The sequence below is a fragment of the Protopterus annectens genome, chromosome 3.part1 (genome assembly GCF_019279795.1).
Source record: "Protopterus annectens isolate FY-2018-M chromosome 3.part1, PAN1.0, whole genome shotgun sequence".
Taxonomy (NCBI): Eukaryota; Metazoa; Chordata; order Ceratodontiformes; family Protopteridae; genus Protopterus; species Protopterus annectens.
Genome location: NC_056732.1, coordinates 1,830,443,879 through 1,830,466,895, shown reverse-complemented (window position 1 = coordinate 1,830,466,895; position 23,017 = coordinate 1,830,443,879). Strand labels below are relative to the sequence as shown.

Below are 23,017 nucleotides of genomic sequence, written 5' to 3'. Positions count from 1 at the left end.
ATATAGGCACTCCTAATGGTGTGGTGTGAAAGCAAATTTTATGTTTGAGATCCTTAAAAAGGAGATGAGGGGATCCCAGAGGTAGTACACAGGAGATATACATTGAATTTAAGGAATTACTGTGGCAACTCAGACAAAATAGCACAATTCAGCGGGACTGAATGACACACTCTCTCTATTCAGAGTGTTGTAAAATTGCATTTGATGAAATTGTACGTTTCTTTTAATAACGTATATTTTAATACAATATTTTTACTTCAATACTTTTAACAATACAGTTTCAACAATATTTTTTGTAAATATTTTTAATGTTTGTAAACCAGCTTCTACCCTTCTTAAACTCATATAATGGTCTTTTTTCTGAATCATTTATTTAAATGGTAATTAATCTTTTATTTATTATTATTTTAATTCACATATATTCTTTACAACTTTTTGGATAAAACACGTATTTTGATATAAAAGTTTTGCAGGCAGATGGACTCACCAATAATATTACTAACTGTTTTAATACACTATACCACTTGCTAGTCATTATTTTAACATTAGTGAGGATTTCTTTTCTTGTAACATATATTATACTATGTTAAGCATTTATTTAGATTTTTTGTTTTGAATTAATGGATAGGTTTCATTCCTGTGATAATATTTTTATTAAATATTTATTGGTTTTGATTGCAGTTTTAAAGTCTATTGACATTTTTTTGATGCACATAAATGTGTGACTTTGAGATATTTGTTTATGTTTGGCTTATTCACTTAGTTGTTAGTCTTTTGGAGTTTTTACTTTATGTAACAGAAGGGTAATGCAGTTAAGCTTTAGTTCTGATGAAATCCTTAGACATAATCACTTTAAGCTGAATAAAGTAGATTTAGTAGTGGGTTTTGTACATGTTTTGTTGTTTTGAGTTACTAGTCATTTAGCGTACACTGTCTTTTTGCAATTTTAATTCTTTCATTAAACAATCATAATGGCTACTGGTTAAAATATTAATAGCACCCAGAATGATGTCTTTAGTATCATAAATGTATACTGCCAGCAGATTCCACTTTTGAACATGCCAATCCTCCTGTTAGCTGGAGCTTTATTTATTTTTATTTTTACATTTGTTAACTGGGTTAGTCTGTCTGGTTCTTAGAAGCCCTTTTTCAGCAGACCCGAGGAGAAAACCTCCCAAAAAAAAGTTTAAGTAAACAAATAGTAAGAACAAAGATAAACACAGATCACATTTTAAGTGTACATACTTCTGAAGTTATTACATAACATGCAGTAAAGGAATATATAGTATGGATAGAAATACAATACATATATGGAAATTTTCACGTAGTATGGCAAGAAACAAAGCAGAAATATAGTAAGACTAAGGTTAATACATTGCTGAACCAAGGTACTAGGCATGAAGTAAGTAAATATACAGATAAAGGTGTGTGAACTTTGGAAGTTAATAAATAAATTAAAGAACAGTAATAAGGGATTATGGGAATTGTGTGTAACATGAGCTAACTAGTCTGGAATATGACGGAAAAAAATGTGTAGGTAGTAGTGAGAGAGAGAGAGATAGAAGTGATACAGTTAAGTTATGTTATCCGTGAATGTTTCTTGGGTATTAGTTTAGAGCATGAACATATTCAATTTGATAGGAAAAAAGATTTAAGCTGTTTCTTGAAGGCAATTTTTTGCAACTGAGTGACAATAGAGTATTTTCCTAAAGGTTTTGTTTGGTTTATGAACTTCAAGAAAGCATTGATTAGTACTTCTTAGTGGGTGTTGAGGAGTATAAAGTGTCAGAATTTGCAAGGAATGGTCAGGATTTAGTATTTAATGTTCATACTTGTTTTATAAATAAAAATGGGCAGGAGTTACATTAATTTTTCTTGAACCTGAACCCTCTTAATATATTCCAGTACCTTTCATTATCTTTAATAATAGTACGGTCAGTAGAAAACTAAAGTCTCATACATAAAAAAATAAGAAAAGCTGATGCTGATAGCTACATTCAAAATTTTTCCCTGTAGAAACATCAGTATGTCTTTTGGTAAATGGCTTTACCAAATGCAGTTAATCACAGTTTATGGGTATTTTATGTTGAAAAACATTTTTTCAGGCATAATTCCTCTTGCAAAATTGTCAGAAATTGGCAGTGGCAGCCTGCTCATCTGCCCCTTAACCACAGACTTTTAATTTTAACTGAGTGGTTGATTTAATAATGCAGCATTATTTGTAGGTTTCAAATACACAGTTGAATCAAAATGATCTAATACAATATGCTTTATAATAAAAAAAAAATCCAAAAATGTGCAGTTTTATAAAAAGACACAAAGTACCTAAAATGTAAAAAAAAAAAAAAAAAAAAAATCGTTGGTTTAATGTAGCTAAAAAAATCCTGGAAAATGTTATTGTCACCTGACCATAAAATAAATAAAACCTCTTGATGGGTGTATATTGAATTAGCGAATGCTTAGAAAAGTGAATGCTAATTCATCGACCCCTTTTAAGCGAAAGCTTAAAATCTCGAAGACACGAACCAGCGCTTTTTTTTTCCTGGGAAAAAAAAATGCTGTTCCGAGAAACACACACACACAACACAAGTACACCAAAAAAACAGCAATCCACACACATACACTTAAAATCCTACATCTACCCTACACTAAACTGTACATACACTACTATCTATCCACTTACCTTAACCTAAACCCTAACCCTAAAGTCTGTCACTATCGCACACTCACCTCACCCACGCCCTAACCCTAACATCCGCACAATCGCACACTTACCTGAACCCGACCCGTAACTTTCCACCACAGTGCTGAAAATAGCGAAGCTACAGAAACGGCCAGCCGAATTCTTTCTCTAGGAAAAAATGTGGTGTTCTGCAGCTTTACTATTTTCAGTGTTCGCTGTTTTGGGGTCGATATTAGAACATTCGATGTCTTAAAACTTCGATGTTCTAATATAGTCCCCCTCTTGATAGCTTAAATACAAACATAAATACTTCTTAAAGTAGCTGTTTAGCACAAAAGGACCTTCCCAATATACCAGAGCTAAGTTTGCAAACAATGGTGTCGAAGCAGTGCTGAGCTTGTTTATAATATTTACCATCAAAAGTGAAAAAGCTGATGGTTAAAACCATTTCCATCAAACGGCATAAAATGTCAGTTTTACCTGGTGAGATATAGTTAGAATTGAGTAACTGATTTTATATTAATCATGTTATTCATATATTATTTTTTGTTGTTTTACATCATTTAGGATGCTATTTAATGTGAACCTGCTGCTTGACAGTTTATTCTGATGACGTCTGATTAACATTATGATGAAAACTCATTATTTTGTAATAAAATTCTGTATGGAAGCCTCCATTTGTTTTGTTTTGTTTTTTTTATTTAATGTCTAAAAATAACTGAATGGGTAGGAGTGTTTTGCATGCTTTTGTTGTTCATGTGGCTGTGAGAGATAGAATGTGTAATGGTGTAAATATTATAGTGCGTGTGTGTGTGTGTGTGTGTGTGTGTGTGTGTGTGTGTGTGTGTGTGTGTGTGTGTGTGTGTGTGTGTGTGTGTGTGTGTGTGTGTGTGTGTGTGCGTGTGTGTGAGAGAGCGATGAAGATAATATGGCCAAAATAACCCTGAAACAATTATCATTACAAAACATTACACAAGGTATGTCAGTTTACATTATGGATTGTAAGAAGAATACAGTAATGACAGCAGTGTTTACCTGTGCTGATGAAGGCTGGAAAGAATTAGGATTTGTTGCAGGTGGGAAAGGGATATTATTAAAAAAAATTATTATGTATTGTCTTTATTGGTGTCTGTCTGATTTCAGTGCTGTTTAGAACTGATTGACTAAAATGCAGCTAGCTGTTAAAAAAAAAAAAAAACAGAGCTGTTTGGAGCTCACCAAAAATAAAACCAAACCCTTCATTGAGTTTTACTGAACCCCACGATTTACTGTGCCAAAAGTTACAGCACAAAGATACCTTGAAATGAACATTTACTCCAAGTGATTTGGTCACTTTGACTAATGTTGATGCAGCACCCCAACCACATGTATAAGTGGAAAAAAGAGAATTAATGATTAAAGAGAACCGTGCTTCTTGATCAGCAACTAACCTTTTCCAACACTTGTACAGGTAATCACAGAAACAGCTTAATGCTGCCATATAAATACTTAAACTTACATCTTCTAGAATCCAGGAAAGCCCCGGCATTACAAATGATAATGCCCAAAATCTAATACTGTTTACTGTTATTTTCACTCAAGTTTTATTGCATTCCATCAGGTAAAACCTTAGATGCAGCTGAAAAAACTGTATTTGATATTTGTACTGTACGTTGCACATCTTGAGAGATAGTCAGTGTTATTTAAATTGCTAAGCATGTTATTAATCATATGTTTTCATATTTCTGGAAATATCTCAATAAATATGTGCTCGGAGAGGAATTTCTTGCCATCATATGAAAGCTTATGTCTGGTTAGCAAAATTACTGTAACGTATGTTTAGGTAGTAACATTAGATATGATAATTTGTGAAAGTCTAGCAAAAACATATAATTCTGGGTTTATGTGAATTTTAATATTTTATAGTATTTATGAAAATAATTTGCTTATACTGATTATTTTAAATAAAAATAGTACTTATTCCTAATATCATTACAATTTGTATTGTTTTAAAGCTTTTATTGTTCACAAAGTAGTTACATTTGTTTCTTTTATATGCTTTTTTAAGTTATTTTTTAGAAAATGCTCTGGAATGCAAGGATGTGTGTAGACTGCTAGACGTGATATCCTACAACACATTAGTGTGAATGAGTTAAGAGAAAATTGTTGTTATTCAGTTCAAAAAACAGTAACAATTAGTAGAATATGCATATTCATAACCTGAGGTAGCCCTTGAGGACATAGTTGTTGTCCAGTATAAAAATCCATCTGATTGCCAATAGCTGCTGGGTCTGTTCTGCTACTTGTGCCACTTTCAAATTACTAGACCGCTCCTACTGTCACAGGTTCATAGGTTGTCACTAGGGTAACGACCCTAGGGCCTTGTGTCACTTATAAATTACTAGACCGCTCCTACTGTCATAGGTTGATAGGTTGTCACTAGGTTAATGACCCTAGGGCCTTGTGTCACTTACAAATTACTAGACTGCTCCTACTGCCATAGGTTGTCACTAGGCTTATGACGATAGGGTCCTTACAGACTTACCCACTTCCTGTCCACTTCTAGCAGGCATTCGACAGCTCAGAAAAAAACAAGTTATTCCCTTCACACATTAGCAAAAGAGACAATATTATTTTCAAATGCACAGTTTTCTAAGATTATAGATAAAATCCTTCTCCAAACGTGCACTAGTAGCCTGGAACTCATTGCTTCAGATTATCAGGAAACTTCAACAATTAAGTACCTTCAAAGCAGAAGTACTCATTAAACGTCTCCCTGATGAATACAAGTGATGGTGTTTCCACACTGGCTGCAAAGTTACATTTAGCAGTATTATTATATGTGCACACTTTGCTATACGTATTACTAACATCCTTATGTTCCACTAATTGTACAGATTTTGATGGAGTCTAACAATTTGACGCTGTTGTTACTTGTCTCTTAAAATGACCAGCTGCTGTGCTTTCATGTACTTGTATGTGCTTGCTTATGTTTTCCAGTGTAGTCTAGCATTTTGTACATCATAGTAGTACAGAATCCACAGGAATCACCACACGAAATGAACTAAGTAAACGTAATATCTTCTTTATTGAAGTAAAAAAACGCAAGCGCTTTCACGTAGCTAAACTACGCTTCTTCAGGTGTATTAAAACTATAAAAACAGGATGCTTATATATAAAACATTTTGGCGCGCAAACCAAGGAATTAAACAATAATGAGACAATTACTGACTCATTTACATTTCCCCAGTACGCTTATTAAAGAAGCAGTGTTAGCAAAATTAAAGATAGTTGCTGTTACCAACAACGTCAGGTAAACCAACAAACCATATCCTTCTGTTGTTAAATAAGCAAACAATGTTACAATATACTAAACAACTATCACAAAACTCTCTTTAATGCAGTGAAAACGTTACATATAAAGCAGGATCAAATCGCGTTCCGATTCATTATAAACGTGAACATAGTCTCAAGACTGTCAAAATCTGCAACTAGTCTCATCTAAAAGGCATAGACAGCATTATATGAATGTAATACATAAAACCATCCTGTAGTCAAAAATAACCCAAGATATTTTAAAAATCCAATAAGAAAGGAGTGTTGCAGCTACTTAGGTCATCATGCTCACCTTGACCTTATGTAAACAGGAAGTGTTGATATGTCATATGAATGTGAGCCTATTCATGCAGACAATTCCCTTCATCACAAACATCATAGGTATCCGTAGATGTCAAAACCCCATTCTCTATACAAGTGCTCAAATGCCTAAGGGACCCGACGGCTGTGTCAGGGCAGAGGCAATAAAGTGTAGAGTGAAAAACGAAAAGCGTTCGTCATAAGATAGTCTATCACCAAGGTCATACGCCCGAAGAACAGACTGTTCCAAAGAACCAATCAGCCCATCCAAAACTCGAATAAACCATTTGCCTGGAAATATCACCACCAAAACCATACAAAAAATCCTTTAGCCTCGGCTTCCTGAACGAAAACCGGACCAAAATAGTAAAAGTAAAGAAAAACTTAACATATGATTCTTTTACTGTGTTTTTTGTACATCATCTGACAAATGTAATTCATTATGAGAATTTGTAACGTAACAAATTTGGCACAGTTGTGGCTGAAAGTGGTGTACAGATGAGCCCATCAGCTTGGTTAATTAGCTATGCAAACAAATATGTAAAGTAAATTAATTCTGTTGACCTGGTTCATCGAATGCTTTTCATAGTGATTTTGTTCACTGAATCCCACTGACAGGATACACTTATGTCTTTATTATGTTAATACAAGAGTCAATTTACTACATGACAAATTTGCTTTGTCTTGTAATTATTGGAGAGAATTGAGGGTATATGAGTTAATAATAAGCTGCTTCCTGTAGTCCCAGGTTTGATTTCTTTACTGTTGTGGGACTCTGATCAAACCACTTAACCAGACAGCTTATGAAAAAGGTCCAACTGATTCCGTGCTGTAATCTAGTAAACACATACAAATGTTATACCTGTGTGTGCTGTGTTACATAATGATACTTTGTATCTAGTAAACACATATAAATATGGTTATACCTGTGTGCTGTTATTTACATAATGATACTTTGTATCTAGTAAACACATATAAATATGGTTATACCTGTGTGTGCTGTGTTACATAATGATACTTTGTATCTAGTAAACACATATAAATATGGTTATACCTGTGTGTGCTGTGTTATTTACATAATGATACTTTGTATCTAGTAAACACATATAAATATGGTTATACCTGTGTTAATTTACATAATGATACTTTGTATCTAGTAAACACATATAAATATGGTTATACCTGTGTGTGCTGTGTTATTTACATAATGATACTTTGTATCTAGTAAACACATATAAATATGGTTATACCTGTGTGTGCTGTGTTATTTACATAATGATACTTTGTATCTAGTAAACACATATAAATGTTGTTATACCTGTGTGTGCTGTGTTATTTACATAATGATACTTTGTATCTAGTAAACACATATAAATGTTGTTATACCTGTGTGTGCTGTGTTATTTACATAATGATACTTTGTATCTAGTAAACACATATAAATATGGTTATACCTGTGTGTGCTGTGTTATTTACATAATGATACTTTGTATCTAGTAAACACATATAAATATGGTTATACCTGTGTGTGCTGTGTTATTTACATAATGATACTTTGTATCTAATGAACACATATAAATATGGTTATACCTGTGTGTGCTGTGTTATTTACATAATGATACTTTGTATCTAGTAAACACATATAAATATGGTTATACCTGTGTGTGCTGTGTTATTTACATAATGATACTCTGTATCTAGTAAACACATATAAATATGGTTATACCTGTGTGTGCTGTGTTATTTACATAATGATACCCTGTATCTAGTAAACACATATAAATATGGTTATACCTGTGTGTGCTGTGTTATTTACATAATGATACTCTGTATCTAGTAAACACATATAAATATGGTTATACCTGTGTGTGCTGTTATTTACATAATGATACTTTGTATCTAGTAAACACATATAAATGTTGTTATACCTGTGTGTGCTGTGTTATTTACATAATGATACTTTGTATCTAGTAAACACATATAAATATGGTTATACCTGTGTGTGCTGTGTTATTTACATAATGATACTTTGTATCAGGTAAACACATATAAACATGGTTATACCTGTGTGTGCTGTTATTTATATAATGATACTTTGTATCTAGTAAACACATATAAATATGGTTATACCTGTGTTAATTTACATAATGATACTTTGTATCTAGTAAACACATATAAATATGGTTATACATGTGTGTGCTGTGTTACATAATGATACTTTGTATCTAGTAAACACATATAAATATGGTTATACCTGTGTGTGCTGTGTTACATAATGATACTTTGTATCTAGTAAACACATATAAATATGGTTATACCTGTGTGTGCTGTGTTACATAATGATACTTTGTATCTAGTAAACACATATAAATATGGTTATACCTGTGTGTGCTGTGTTACATAATGATACTTTGTATCTAGTAAACACATATAAATATGGTTATACCTGTGTGTGCTGTTATTTACATAATGATACTTTGTATCTAGTAAACACATATAAATATGGTTATACCTGTGTGTGCTGTGTTACATAATGATACTTTGTATCTAGTAAACACATATAAATATGGTTATACCTGTGTGTGCTGTGTTACATAATGATACTTTGTATCTAGTAAACACATATAAATATGGTTATACCTGTGTGTGCTGTGTTACATAATGATACTTTGTATCTAGTAAACACATATAAATATGGTTATACCTGTGTGTGCTGTGTTACATAATGATACTTTGTATCTAGTAAACACATATAAATATGGTTATACCTGTGTGTGCTGTTATTTACATAATGATACTTTGTATCTAGTAAACACATATAAATATGGTTATACCTGTATGTGCTGTGTTACATAATGATACTTTGTATCTAGTAAACACATATAAATGTTGTTATACCTGTGTGCACTGTGTTATTTACATAATGATACTTTGTATCTAGTAAACACATATAAATATGGTTATACCTGTGTGTGCTGTGTTATTTACATAATGATACTTTGTATCTAGTAAACACATATAAATATGGTTATACCTGTGTGTGCTGTTATTTACATAATGATACTTTGTATCTAGTAAACACATATAAATGTTGTTATACCTGTGTGTGCTGTGTTATTTACATAATGATACTTTGTATCTAGTAAACACATATAAATATATTTATACCTGTGTGTGCTGTGTTATTTACATAATGATACTTTGTATCTAGTAAACACATATAAACATGGTTATACCTGTGTGTGCTGTTATTTACATAATGATACTTTGTATCTAGTAAACACATATAAATATGGTTATACCGGTGTTAATTTACATAATGATACTTTGTATCTAGTAAACACATATAAATATGGTTATACCTGTGTGTGCTGTGTTATTTACATAATGATACTTTGTATCTAGTAAACACATATAAATGTTGTTATACCTGTGTGTGCTGTGTTATTTACATAATGATACTTTGTATCTAGTAAACACATATAAATATGGTTATACCTGTGTGTGCTGTGTTATTTACATAATGATACTTTGTATCTAGTAAACACATATAAATATGGTTATACCTGTGTGTGCTGTTATTTACATAATGATACTTTGTATCTAGTAAACACATATAAATATGGTTATACCTGTGTGCGCTGTGTTATTTACATAATGATACTTTGTATCTAGTAAACACATATAAATATGGTTATACCTGTGTGCACTGTGTTATTTACATAATGATACTTTGTATCTAGTAAACACATATAAATGTTGTTATACCTGTGTGTGCTGTGTTACATAATGATACTTTGTATCTAGTAAACACATATAAATATGGGTCCACTACAGAATCTCGAAAGCTCATAATACCGAAGCCCATAATCCTGAGCCCAAAATCCCGAAAATTCAAAATCCCGAAAGCCCAAAATCCTGAAACTCAAAATCCTGAAAACACAAATTATGCTAATATGTCAATATAAAGACACTAATATCTACCAACTGACCCTGACCCTAACCCTAACCCTAAGGTCCATCACTATCGCACACTCACCTGACCCGCGCCCTAACCCTAACTCACTTAAACCGCCCCCAACCCCAATATTTGTAACTATTGCATACATGCCTAACCTGCACCCTAACCCTAACTCACTTAAACCGCCCCTAACCCTAACATAAAACCAACCGCACACTTACCTGAACCCAACGCATGACCTAACACCACAGGGCTAACAATAGCAAAGCCACAATGACGTCCGTATGTCCATTTTGTGTTTTCAAGATTTTGAGTTTCAGGATTTTGGGCTTTCGGGATTTTGAATTTTCGGGATTTTGGGCTCAGGATTATGGGCTTCGGTATTGTGAGCTTTCGAGATTCTGTAGTGGACCCAAATATGGTTATACCTGTGTGTGCTGTGTTACATAATGATACTTTGTATCTAGTAAACACATATAAATATGGTTATACCTGTGTGTGCTGTGTTACATAATGATACTTTGTATCTAGTAAACACATATAAATATGGTTATACCTGTGTGTGCTGTGTTACATAATGATACTTTGTATCTAGTAAACACATATAAATATGGTTATACCTGTGTGCGCTGTGTTATTTACATAATGATACTTTGTATCTAGTAAACACATATAAATATGGTTATACCTGTGTGTGCTGTTATTTACATAATGATACTTTGTATCTAGTAAACACATATAAATATGGTTATACCTGTGTTAATTTACATAATGATACTTTGTATCTAGTAAACACATATAAATATGGTTATACCTGTGTGCTGTGTTATTTACATAATGATACTTTGTATCTAGTAAACACATATAAATGTGGTTATACCTGTGTGTGCTGTGTTATTTACATAATGATACTTTGTATCTAGTAAACACATATAAATATGGTTATACCTGTGTGCGCTGTGTTATTTACATAATGATACTTTGTATCTAGTAAACACATATAAATATGGTTATACCTGTGTGTGCTGTTATTTACATAATGATACTTTGTATCTAGTAAACACATATAAATATGGTTATACCTGTGTGCACTGTGTTATTTACATAATGATACTTTGTATCTAGTAAACACATATAAATATGGTTATACCTGTGTGCACTGTGTTATTTACATAATGATACTTTGTATCTAGTAAACACATATAAATGTTGTTATACCTGTGTGTGCTGTGTTACATAATGATACTTTGTATCTAGTAAACACATAAAAATATGGTTATACCTGTGTGTGCTGTTATTTACATAATGATACTTTGTATCTAGTAAACACATATAAATATGGTTATACCTGTGTGTGCTGTGTTATTTACATAATGATACTTTGTATCTAGTAAACACATATAAATATGGTTATACCTGTGTGTGCTGTTATTTACATAATGATACTTTGTATCTAGTAAACACATATAAATATGGTTATACCTGTGTGTGCTGTGTTATTTACATAATGATACTTTGTATCTAATAAACACATATAAATATGGTTATACCTGTGTGTGCTGTGTTATTTACATAATGATACTTTGTATCTAGTAAACACATATAAATGTTGTTATACCTGTGTGTGCTGTGTTACATAATGATACTTTGTATCTAGTAAACACATATAAATATGGTTATACCTGTGTGTGCTGTTATTTACATAATGATACTTCGTATCTAGTAAACACATATAAATATGGTTATACCTGTGTGTGCTGTGTTACATAATGATACTTTGTATCTAGTAAACACATATAAATATGGTTATACCTGTGTGTGCTGTTATTTACATAATGATACTTTGTATCTAGTAAACACATATAAATATGGTTATACCTGTGTGTGCTGCGTTATTTACATAATGATACTTTGTATCTAGTAAACACATATAAATATGGTTATACCTGTGTGTGCTGCGTTATTTACATAATGATACTTTGTATCTAGTAAACACATACAAATGTTGTTATACCTGTGTGTACTGTGTTATTTACATAATGATACTTTGTATCTAGTAAACACATATAAATGTTGTTATACCTGTGTGTACTGTGTTATTTATATAATGATACTTTGTATCTAGTAAACACATATAAATGTTGTTATACCTGTGTGTACTGTGTTATTTACATAATGATACTTTGTATCTAGTAAACACATATAAATATGGTTATACCTGTGTGTGCTGTTATTTACATAATGATACTTCGTATCTAGTAAACACATATAAATATGGTTATACCTGTGTATGCTGTCTTATTTACATAATGATACTTTGTATCTAGTAAACACATATAAATATGGTTGTACCTGTGTATTGCTTATTTACATAATGATAATTTGTATATTTTCCACTTTGTTTGTGATGCACCCATAATAGTGACAGTTTCTAAACAGCTATATTGTCTAGTGTTGTTTTAGAGATTTTGCATGTGGAATCCCTCTAAGGCAGGCTGTTCCTTTTCGACATTCCCATTTAGCAAGTAACAAATGTAGAAGTAAGAGCATAAATATAGGAGAACAGATCTGGCAATACTAAAAATTACAGTAGATGAATATCATTTAAGTAGCAGATGTTATTACTGCTTGTTTTGAAGTGTTTATATTTGCAGAACAAGTGTTACACTTTTTTTCTCAGATTCCAGAAACTTTTGAAGATGTTGCTGTGGACTTTTCATTGGATGAGTGGAAGATGCTGACCAAATGGGACAAACTGCTATACCAGGAGGTGATGATACAGAACTTTGAGCACATGGTGTCTATAGGTAAGGACAGTCATCTTAGATCTAAACATGAAGATGATGGTACAGAACTGTGAGCACATGGTATGTGTAGGTAAAGTGTATGGTTCCAGGGCCACACAAGGAGGAAACACCAGAGCTAAATAAGGAGGTAGTGTTCATCTTTAATCTGTATACAAAAGTCTAGTAAAAATCACCAGGTAGGTGAAGCAGATTTATGGAATGTGCTTTCACCTGTATTCAACTGAAATGGAGGTCTGTTGAGTAGTAGAGCATTCTGATTTGTAAGGGAGTGATCAGAGTGATGGATTTTAGTGTGTTGCTTAGAGATGAGCAATAGGATTTGTGTCAAACTTAAGCATTCCTACAAAACATGTTAATTTTATTCTATCTTTAAGAGGGAGGCAGTTTGCTTTGTGTTATAATGCAATAATGATTATTCAATTGGTTGAGATGGACATGCTGGAGGGACAGATTTGTCTCCCAGCAACTGTTGCATCTTTGGAATAGGCTGCCAATTCATGTGAAACAGAGCACCTCTATGACACTGTTAAAGGATCCTGGATGAGTAGTGGATGGGCACTGTATATTCATACTAGGGATAGCGTCCACAACCTTGCTGGACATGGCTAATCATTACTAAATACATTCCTGAGTACTGACTAGAGTATCTATAGTATTACATTAGGATGAAATGGCTAGGCTTAAAATGACCTCTAGGTCGATAGTCTAGTAACCTCCTGTGATCCTATAAATCTAAGAACTGATTTTTCACTACTCTGTGAAACAGAGACACTATGTGATGAACTAAAGGTATAAATTGGGATGCTGTGATCCAGTCTGTGGAGAAGAACATATGGTAGATTGGAGGATATATGTGCAATTTTAAGATGTTACAGTACTTTTTGAGGTTGAGGTTTGATTTGAGATTGAAAGGTTAAGAACTGACCAATCAGAATGCCAAGGTGTTGTTATTCCATTACAGCAGGAAGTAGAAATCCATCAAGATCTACAATAGAGAAGTGATCGGAGGGGGGTTCATTTATTTATTTATTTATTTATGTTATTTATTTATATATTTATTTTTGCGGTGGCAACCAACGTAATGTTGGAATATTTTGACATTTATTTCTAACTAATTTTCTGACAACCAGTTGTGCTGTGAGGAGAAGTCAGAGTGAGTGATATTTGTAGTAATGAAGCACATTGTTGTGATGAAGGGAGAACAGTATCATTAGTATATAGTAATAAACTGGTGTGTAGAAGGTCAAGGAGAAGTCAGAGTGAGTGATATTTGTAGTAATGAGGCACATTGTTGTGATGAAAGGAGAACAGTATCATTAGTATATAGTAATAAACTGGTGTGTAGAAGGTCAAGGAAAAGTCAGAGTGAGTGATATTTGTAGTAATGAGGCCCATTGTTGTGATGAAGGGAGAACAGTATCATTAGTATATAGTAATAAACTGGTGTATAGAAGGTCATGGAGAGGTCAGAGTGAGTGATATTTCTAGTAATGAGGCACATTGTTGTGATGAAGGGAGAACAGTATCATTAGTATATAGTAATAAACTGGTGTATAGAAGGTCATGGAGAGGTCAGAGTGAGTGATATTTCTAGTAATGAGGCACGTTGTTGTGATGAAGGGCGAACAGTATCATTAGTATATAGTAATAAACTGATGTGTAGAAGGTCATGGAGACGTCAGAGTGAGTGATATTTGTAGTAATGAGGCACATTGTTGTGATGAAGGGAGAACAGTATCATTAGTATGTAGTAATAAACTGATGTATAGAAGGCCATAGAGAGGTCAGAGTGAGTGATATTTGTAGTAATGAGGCACATTGTTGTGATGAAGGGAGAACAGTATCATTAGTATATAGTAATAAACTGATGTATAGAAGGTCATGGAGAGGTCAGAGTGAGTGATATTTGTAGTAATGAGGAACATTGTTGTGATGAAGGGAGAACAGTATCATTAGTATATAGTAATAAACTGGTATGTAGAAGGTCATGGAGAAGTCAGAGTGAGTGATATTTGTAGTAATGAGGCACATTGTTGTTATGAAGGGAGAACAGTATCATTAGTATATAGTAATAAACTGATGTGCAGAAGGTCATGGAGACGTCAGAATGAGTGATATTTCTAGTAATGATGCACATTGTTGTTATGAAGGGAGAACAGTATCATTAGTATATAGTAATAAACTGGTGTGCAGAAGGTCATGGAGACGTCAGAATGAGTGATATTTCTAGTAATGATGCACATTGTTGTTATGAAGGGAGAACAGTATCATTAGTATAGAGTAATAAACTGATGTATAGAAGGTCATGGAGAGGTCAGAGTGAGTGATATTTCTAGTAATGAGGCACATTGTTGTGATGAAGGGAGAACAGTGTCATTAGTATATAGTAATAAACTGATGTATAGAAGGTCATGGAGAGGTCAGAGTGAGTGATATTTCTAGTAATGAGGCACATTGTTGTGATGAAGGGAGAACAGTATCATTAGTATATAGTAATAAACTGATGTATAGAAGGTCATGGAGAAGTCAGAGTGAGTGATATTTCTAGTAATGAGGCACATTGTTATGATGAAGGGAGAACAGTCTCATTAATATATAGTAATAAACTGGTGTGTAGAAGGTCATGGAGAAGTCAGAGTGAGTGATATTTGTAGTAATGAGGCACATTGTTGTGATGAAGGGAGAACAGTATCATTGGTATAGAGTAATAAACTGATGTATAGAAGGTCATGGAGAGGTCAGAGTGAGTGATATTTGTAGTAATGATGCACATTGTTGTGATGAAGGGAGAACAGTATCATTAGTATATAGTAATAAACTGATGTGTAGAAGGTCATGGAGATGTCAGAGTGAGTGATATTTGTAGTAATGAGGCACATTGTTGTGATGAAGGGAGAACAGTGTCATTAGTATATAGTAATAAACTGATGTGTAGAAGGTCATGGAGAAGTCAGAGTGAGTGATATTTGTAGTAATGATGCACATTGTTGTGATGAAGGGAGAACAGTATCATTAGTATATAGTAATAAACTGGTGTGTAGAATGTCATAGAGAAGTCAAAGTGAGTGATATTTCTAGTAATGAGGCACATTGTTGTGATGAAGGGAGAACAGTATCATTAGTATATAGTAATAAACTGATGTATAGAAAGTCATGGAGAAGTCAGAGTGAGTGATATTTGTAGTAATGAGGCACGTTGTTGTGATGAAGGGAGAACAGTATCATTAGTATGTAGTAATAAACTGATGTGTAGAAGGTCATGGAGAAGTCAGAGTGAGTGATATTTGTAGTAATGATGCACATTGTTGTGATGAAGGGAGAACAGTATCATTAGTATGTAGTAATAAACTGGTATGTAGAAGGTCATGGAGAAGTCAGAGTGAGTGATATTTGTAGTAATGAGGCACGTTGTTGTGATGAAGGGAGAACAGTATCATTAGTATGTAGTAATAAACTGATGTATAGAAGGTCATGGAGAAGTCAGAGTGAGTGATATTTCTAGTAATGAGGTACATTCTTGTGATGAAGGGAGAACAGTATCATTAGTATATAGTAATAAACTGATGTATAGAAAGTCATGGAGAAGTCAGAGTGAGTGATATTTGTAGTAATGAGGCACGTTGTTGTGATGAAGGGAGAACAGTATCATTAGTATATAGTAATAAACTGATGTGTAAAAGGTCATGGAGAAGTCAGAGTGAGTAATATTTGTAGTAATGAGGCACATTGTTGTGATGAAGGGAGAACAGTATCATTAGTATATAGTAATAAACTGGTGTGTAGAATGTCATAGAGAAGTCAGAGTGAGTGATATTTCTAGTAATGAGGCACATTGTTGTGATGAAGGGAGAACAGTATCATTAGTATATAGTAATAAACTGATGTATAGAAAGTCATGGAGAAGTCAGAGTGAGTGATATTTGTAGTAATGAGGCACGTTGTTGTGATGAAGGGAGAACAGTATCATTAGTATGTAGTAATAAACTGATGTGTAGAAGGTCATGGAGAAGTCAGAGTGAGTGATATTTGTAGTAATGATGCACATTGTTGTGATGAAGGGAGAACAGTATCATTAGTATATAGTAATAAACTGATGTATAGAAGGTCATGGAGAAGTCAGAGTGAGTGATATTTGTAGTAATGAGGCACATTGTTATGATGAAGGGAGAACAGTATGATTAGTATATAGTAATAAACTGGTGTGTAGAATGTCATAGAGAAGTCAGAGTGAGTGATATTTCTAGTAATGAGGCACATTGTTGTGATGAAGGGAGAACAGTATCATTAGTATATAGTAATAAACTGATGTATAGAAAGTCATGGAGAAGTCAGAGTGAGTGATATTTGTAGTAATGAGGCACGTTGTTGTGATGAAGGGAGAACAGTATCATTAGTATGTAGTAATAAACTGATGTGTAGAAGGTCATGGAGAAGTCAGAGTGAGTGATATTTGTAGTAATGATGCACATTGTTGTGATGAAGGGAGAACAGTATCATTAGTATATAGTAATAAACTGATGTATAGAAAGTCATGGAGAAGTCAGAGTGAGTGATATTTGTAGTAATGAGGCACATTGTTGTGATGAAGGGAGAACAGTATCATTAGTATATAGTAATAAACTGATGTGCAGAAGGTCATGGAGAGGTCTGAGTGAGTGATATTTGTAGTAATGATGCACATTGTTGTGATGAAGGGAGAACAGTATCATTAGTATGTAGTAATAAACTGGTATGTAGAAGGTCATGGAGAAGTCAGAGTGAGTGATATTTGTAGTAATGAGGCACGTTGTTGTGATGAAGGGAGAACAGTATCATTAGTATGTAGTAATAAACTGATGTATAGAAGGTCATGGAGAAGTCAGAGTGAGTGATATTTCTAGTAATGAGGTACATTCGTGTGATGAAGGGAGAACAGTATCATTAGTATATAGTAATAAACTGATGTATAGAAAGTCATGGAGAAGTCAGAGTGAGTGATATTTGTAGTAATGAGGCACATTGTTGTGATGAAAGGAGAACAGTATCATTAGTATATAGTAATAAACTGATGTGCAGAATGTCATGGAGAGGTTAGAGTGAGTGATATTTGTAGTAATGAGGCACATTGTTGTGATGAAGGGAGAACAGTATCATTAGTATGTAGTAATAAACTGATGTGTAGAAGGTCATGGAGAGGTCAAAGTGAGTGATATTTGTAGTAATGAGACACGTGATGAAGGGAGAACAGTATCATTAATATATAGTAATAACCTGGTGTGTAGATGGTCATGGAGAAGTCAGAGTGAGTGATATTTGTAGTAATGAGGCACATTGTTGTGACAAAGGGAGAACAGTATCATTAGTATATAGTAATAAACTGATGTGTAGAAGGTCATGGAGAAGTCAGAGTGAGTGATATTTGTAGTAATGAGGCACATTGTTGTGATGAAGGGAGAACAGTATCATTAGTATATAGTAATAAACTGATGTGCAGAAGGTCATGGAGAGGTCAGAGTGAGTGATATTTGTAGTAATGAGGCACATTGTTGTGATGAAGGGAGAACAGTATCATTAGTATGTAGTAATAAACTGATGTGTAGAAGGTCATGGAGAGGTCAAAGTGAGTGATATTTGTAGTAATGAGACACGTGATGAAGGGAGAACAGTATCATTAATATATAGTAATAACCTGGTGTGTAGATGGTCATGGAGAAGTCAGAGTGAGTGATATTTGTAGTAATGAGGCACATTGTTGTGACAAAGGGAGAACAGTATCATTAGTATATAGTAATAAACTGATGTGTAGAAGGTCATGGAGAAGTCAGAGTGAGTGATATTTGTAGTAATGAGACACGTGATGAAGGGAGAACAGTATCATTAGTATATAGTAATAACCTGGTGTGTAGATGGTCATGGAGAAGTCAGAGTGAGTGATATTTGTAGTAATGAGGCACATTGTTGTGATGAAGGGAGAACAGTATCATTAGTATATAGTAATAAACTGATGTGCAGAAGGTCATGGAGAGGTCAGAGTGAGTGATATTTGTAGTAATGAGGCACGTTGTTGTGATGAAGGGAGAACAGTATCATTAGTATATAGTAATAAACTGGTGTATAGGAGGGCATGGAGAGGTCAGAGTGAGTGATATTTGTAGTAATGAGGCACATTGTTGTGATGAAGGGAGAACAGTATCATTGGTATATAGTAATAAACTGATGTATAGAAGGTCATGGAGAGGTCAGAGTGAGTGATATTTGTAGTAATGAGGCACATTGTTGTGATGAAGGGAGAACAGTATCATTGGTATATAGTAATAAACTGATGTATAGAAGGTCATGGAGAGGTCAGAGTGAGTGATATTTGTAGTAATGAGGCACATTGTTGTGATGAAGGGAGAACAGTATCATTGGTATAGAGTAATAAACTGATGTATAGAAGGTCATGGAGACGTCAGAGTGAGTGATATTTGTAGTAATGAGGCCCATTGTTGTGATGAAGGGAGAACAGTATCATTAGTATGTAGTAATAAACTGGTGTATAGAAGGTCATGGAGAAGTTAATTAATGAACAGTAAAGAATGAGAGATCCTAGTAGTTCCAAACCTTCAGAACGCATTTCCACTCACCAAAACTGTCAAGCAACTCGAGTTGAGCCGACTAAAAGACAAGTTTGGGCATAAAGCCCTTTAGAGCGTTACTGCCAATGAACAGTATGCCCCTCTGAGGGTTTTGATGATCAGCAGTCAGCTTGTGTTTTCCCTAGCTGGGTAGATAAGTTCCTTTTGGGGAAGTAAAACTTCCACGTTGCTATTTTTCCTGCTGTTTTATTACTTTCCTCTTCAGAAAAGTTGGAGTGTTGTGTTTTAATGTATTGTCCCAAGATTATAATGTACTTTTAAATGGAGCACTCTTTTTCCATCAGCTGAGAAGTATATGTTATCTAACTGATCAACACAATCTTTCCACAGAGAATATTTTATTTTAACATTCTTGGGCTGTCATAATGTTTGAAGTGCTTTTTGTGTCAACTCCCTCCCAAAAAAAAATACTTTTGTGGACTGATAGTTTTACTGTCATTGTTATTCCTAGAACAGCGACACCATTTTCCACTTGACCACGGAACAGATTGGCAGTCCCTCAGTTGGTCTTTCATACAGTCACAAAAAGAAAAGGTTAGGCAAACAGCCTTTGGTACCACAGCAGGCTAGCAGTTTGCCTCAGCCACGGGTGGGTGACTCTGCTGTAGCCATTTGTTGTACCTCAGACCCTCATCTTTCACCCCAGTTCCCTCTGGTGTAGCCACTATGGACCAGTGGTTAGCCACATCCTCTGTGTCTTTTGGGATCCCCTCACTGGGCAAAGGAGAACCACTTTTGTCATTTGTGGGAGAGGCAGCTGGGAAGGTTTACCCATCCCTGGGGAAGCAGTAGCTGCCATTAGTAACATGGTTGGCCCCAAATTTCCTGTATATTATAGATTTTATATATATTATGCTTAGATTATAGATTTTTTTATATATATATTAATTAGATATCTAAACATATAGATTATATATATAGATAGAAACAGATATAGATTTTATATATACATATACATATATATGTGTATAGAAAAATACACATATATGTGTATAGAAAAATCTCTAGTCTCCCACCAGGACACAAGTGCTCTTCAGCAATTACATTCTGCTAGCTGAGCACACTCAAGCAAATCTGCAGTCTGTGGCTACCACTCCATCTATACAGTGTAAGAAGGAATCAGTATTGTAAACTAAACAAGGATATACATTTTGAGCTTCAAGAGCAGGAGCACACTCAAGCAAATCTGCAGTCTGTGGCTACCACTCCATCTCTACAGTGTAAGAAGGAATCAGTATTGTAAACTAAACAAGGATATACATTTTGAGCTTCAAGAGCAGGGTCAGTCCACCCAGGCATTCTACTTGTATGTTTTATGAGAGTGAAGCTATTACATTAGCAGTATTTCTTAGTAGTTCTCAGCTTGCTAATAAAACTGACTGTTGTAGCCTTGTGTCCCCCCCCCTCCCGATAGTACAGTAATCCTAACTGTCCAGTAGACAGTATAGATTTTAATTTCACATCCCTGTGACTAAATTAAATTAACCATCAAGCAGCCCTCTCAGTTCTTTCTGCCTTAGTTTGTATCACTTGGAGGCCCACCTGTTTATTTGCATCTCTATACATTCCCCTTCATTGCTAATGTATCTCACTACTCTAATCTGTGCACAAACTGGTTACTAATCAGCAAGTCAATGTAAAGACACACTCCCAACCTTAATAAACTTTGCTGTCTCTTCTCTCCTTCACTTTACAGGTAGTTTGAATTATTACTTACCCTCTCTGAGGCCTTCACTCATTTCCACTGATTGCCTCTCTGGTTTCTTTGCATTCCACCTGGTTTACACCCCTTGTGCTATCTCCCTCCGCCAATACAAAGTCTATATTAGTATCCTGCTGAGCATGGAGCCATCTTTAAATCTCTAGTCTCCCACCAGGACACAAGTGCTCTTCAGCAATTACATTCTGCTAGCTGGTAAGCCATTAGACCTCAGGAATTTATTTTAAAAGTGTTCAGATTTGTAAAGTAATACTTACTTTTTGCTGTATTTGGATTTATACAACTAGTATTCATTTTTCTGATTCCTGACTACTGATCTGCCGTTGTTACCTGCTGTTATTATACCTGGCTGATTGTTTCCTCTCAGCAATTTCCTACTCTTTTGGCTCTGCCCGCTCCGTTCGCCCTTCGGGCTCACTCCGCTCCCCTCCCTGCCCCCATATCCCACCCGCCCCTGGGACCTCTACATTTATCCCCGCATAACCACACCCACCACATTCCCTAGCCAATCGGAACATATTCTTCTCTCCACCCACTCCATAGCAGTCCAATTCCACACCCACCCTTTCCCTCTCTGAACACATACCTACTATATACAATCCCCACTCATCTCAACATGTCCTACACTCACCTTCCTCTCCTACTACTAACTCTTCTAACTATTCTTACCTCTACCTACCTCATAACCTACTATGAGCAACCTTTAAATCCTACCTTTTGTACTCCACACAAACATACCCTAGCTACCCCCCCAACTACACTCACAACCCATCACAGTCCCATATACAGCAACTCATATCTTGAACCTAAATATCATCGTCTCTCACACATCAAATACCTTATTCTTCGACTCACAAAACACTTGCACAGCATCAAAACCTCACAACTAACTAACCTTATTCATGGTTTATCATTAATTGATGGGGACATCCACCCCAACCCAGGCCCAAACACAGACATACCATCCCCTAATTCCCAAACTATGAAACCTATGTCTACACCACAAACTAAACCTCCCAAATCTCTCACAATAGCTCATCTTAACATCCGTAGCATATGAAACAAACTTCCTGCTCTTCATGCCCTACTAGAAGTCCAACAGTTTGACATTCTCTGTCTTACTGAAACCTGGCTGAAACCCACAATAAAAGATAACGAAATTATCCCCCCTGGCTCTAACATCCTAAGACAAGATCGTCTTAACAAAAAAGGTGGAGGAGTAGCTATACTCTTCAAAACTGGACTGGAAATAAGTAAATCAGCCCTTACCCCACCACATGACTCTAATGTTGAACTGATTATTTCCAAACTCTCCCTAAACTCACACAAAACTATTAATATTATCTGCACTTATCTTCCCCAGGCAACAATTCCCCATATTAGAAGACCTACTAAACTGGTTTTCAATTAATCTCCTTCAAGAAACAATACTACTAGGCGACTTTAATATTGATTGGAACATGTGCAAACAAACTAATCCATCTACCATTATTAACCTGCACGGATTCCATCAAACCATTAACTCCACAACTAGAACAAATAAAAACAATAACAAAGAAACCATTCTCGACTGGATCTTGACTAATAGTCCCCAACAAATGTATTCAACAGGTA

General features: G+C 34.5%; 1 protein-coding gene across 1 annotated transcript in view; it reads left to right on the top strand.

Moving 5' to 3' along the window:
• The window catches only part of LOC122797894 (zinc finger protein 1 homolog), a 192,116-nt gene that overhangs the window by 30,872 nt on the left and 138,227 nt on the right, over positions 1-23,017 (top strand). The window contains exon 3 of the mRNA XM_044066413.1: positions 12,947-13,066. Within this exon, the coding sequence (XP_043922348.1) occupies positions 12,947-13,066 (120 nt within the window). The remainder of the gene's footprint in view (positions 1-12,946; positions 13,067-23,017) is intronic.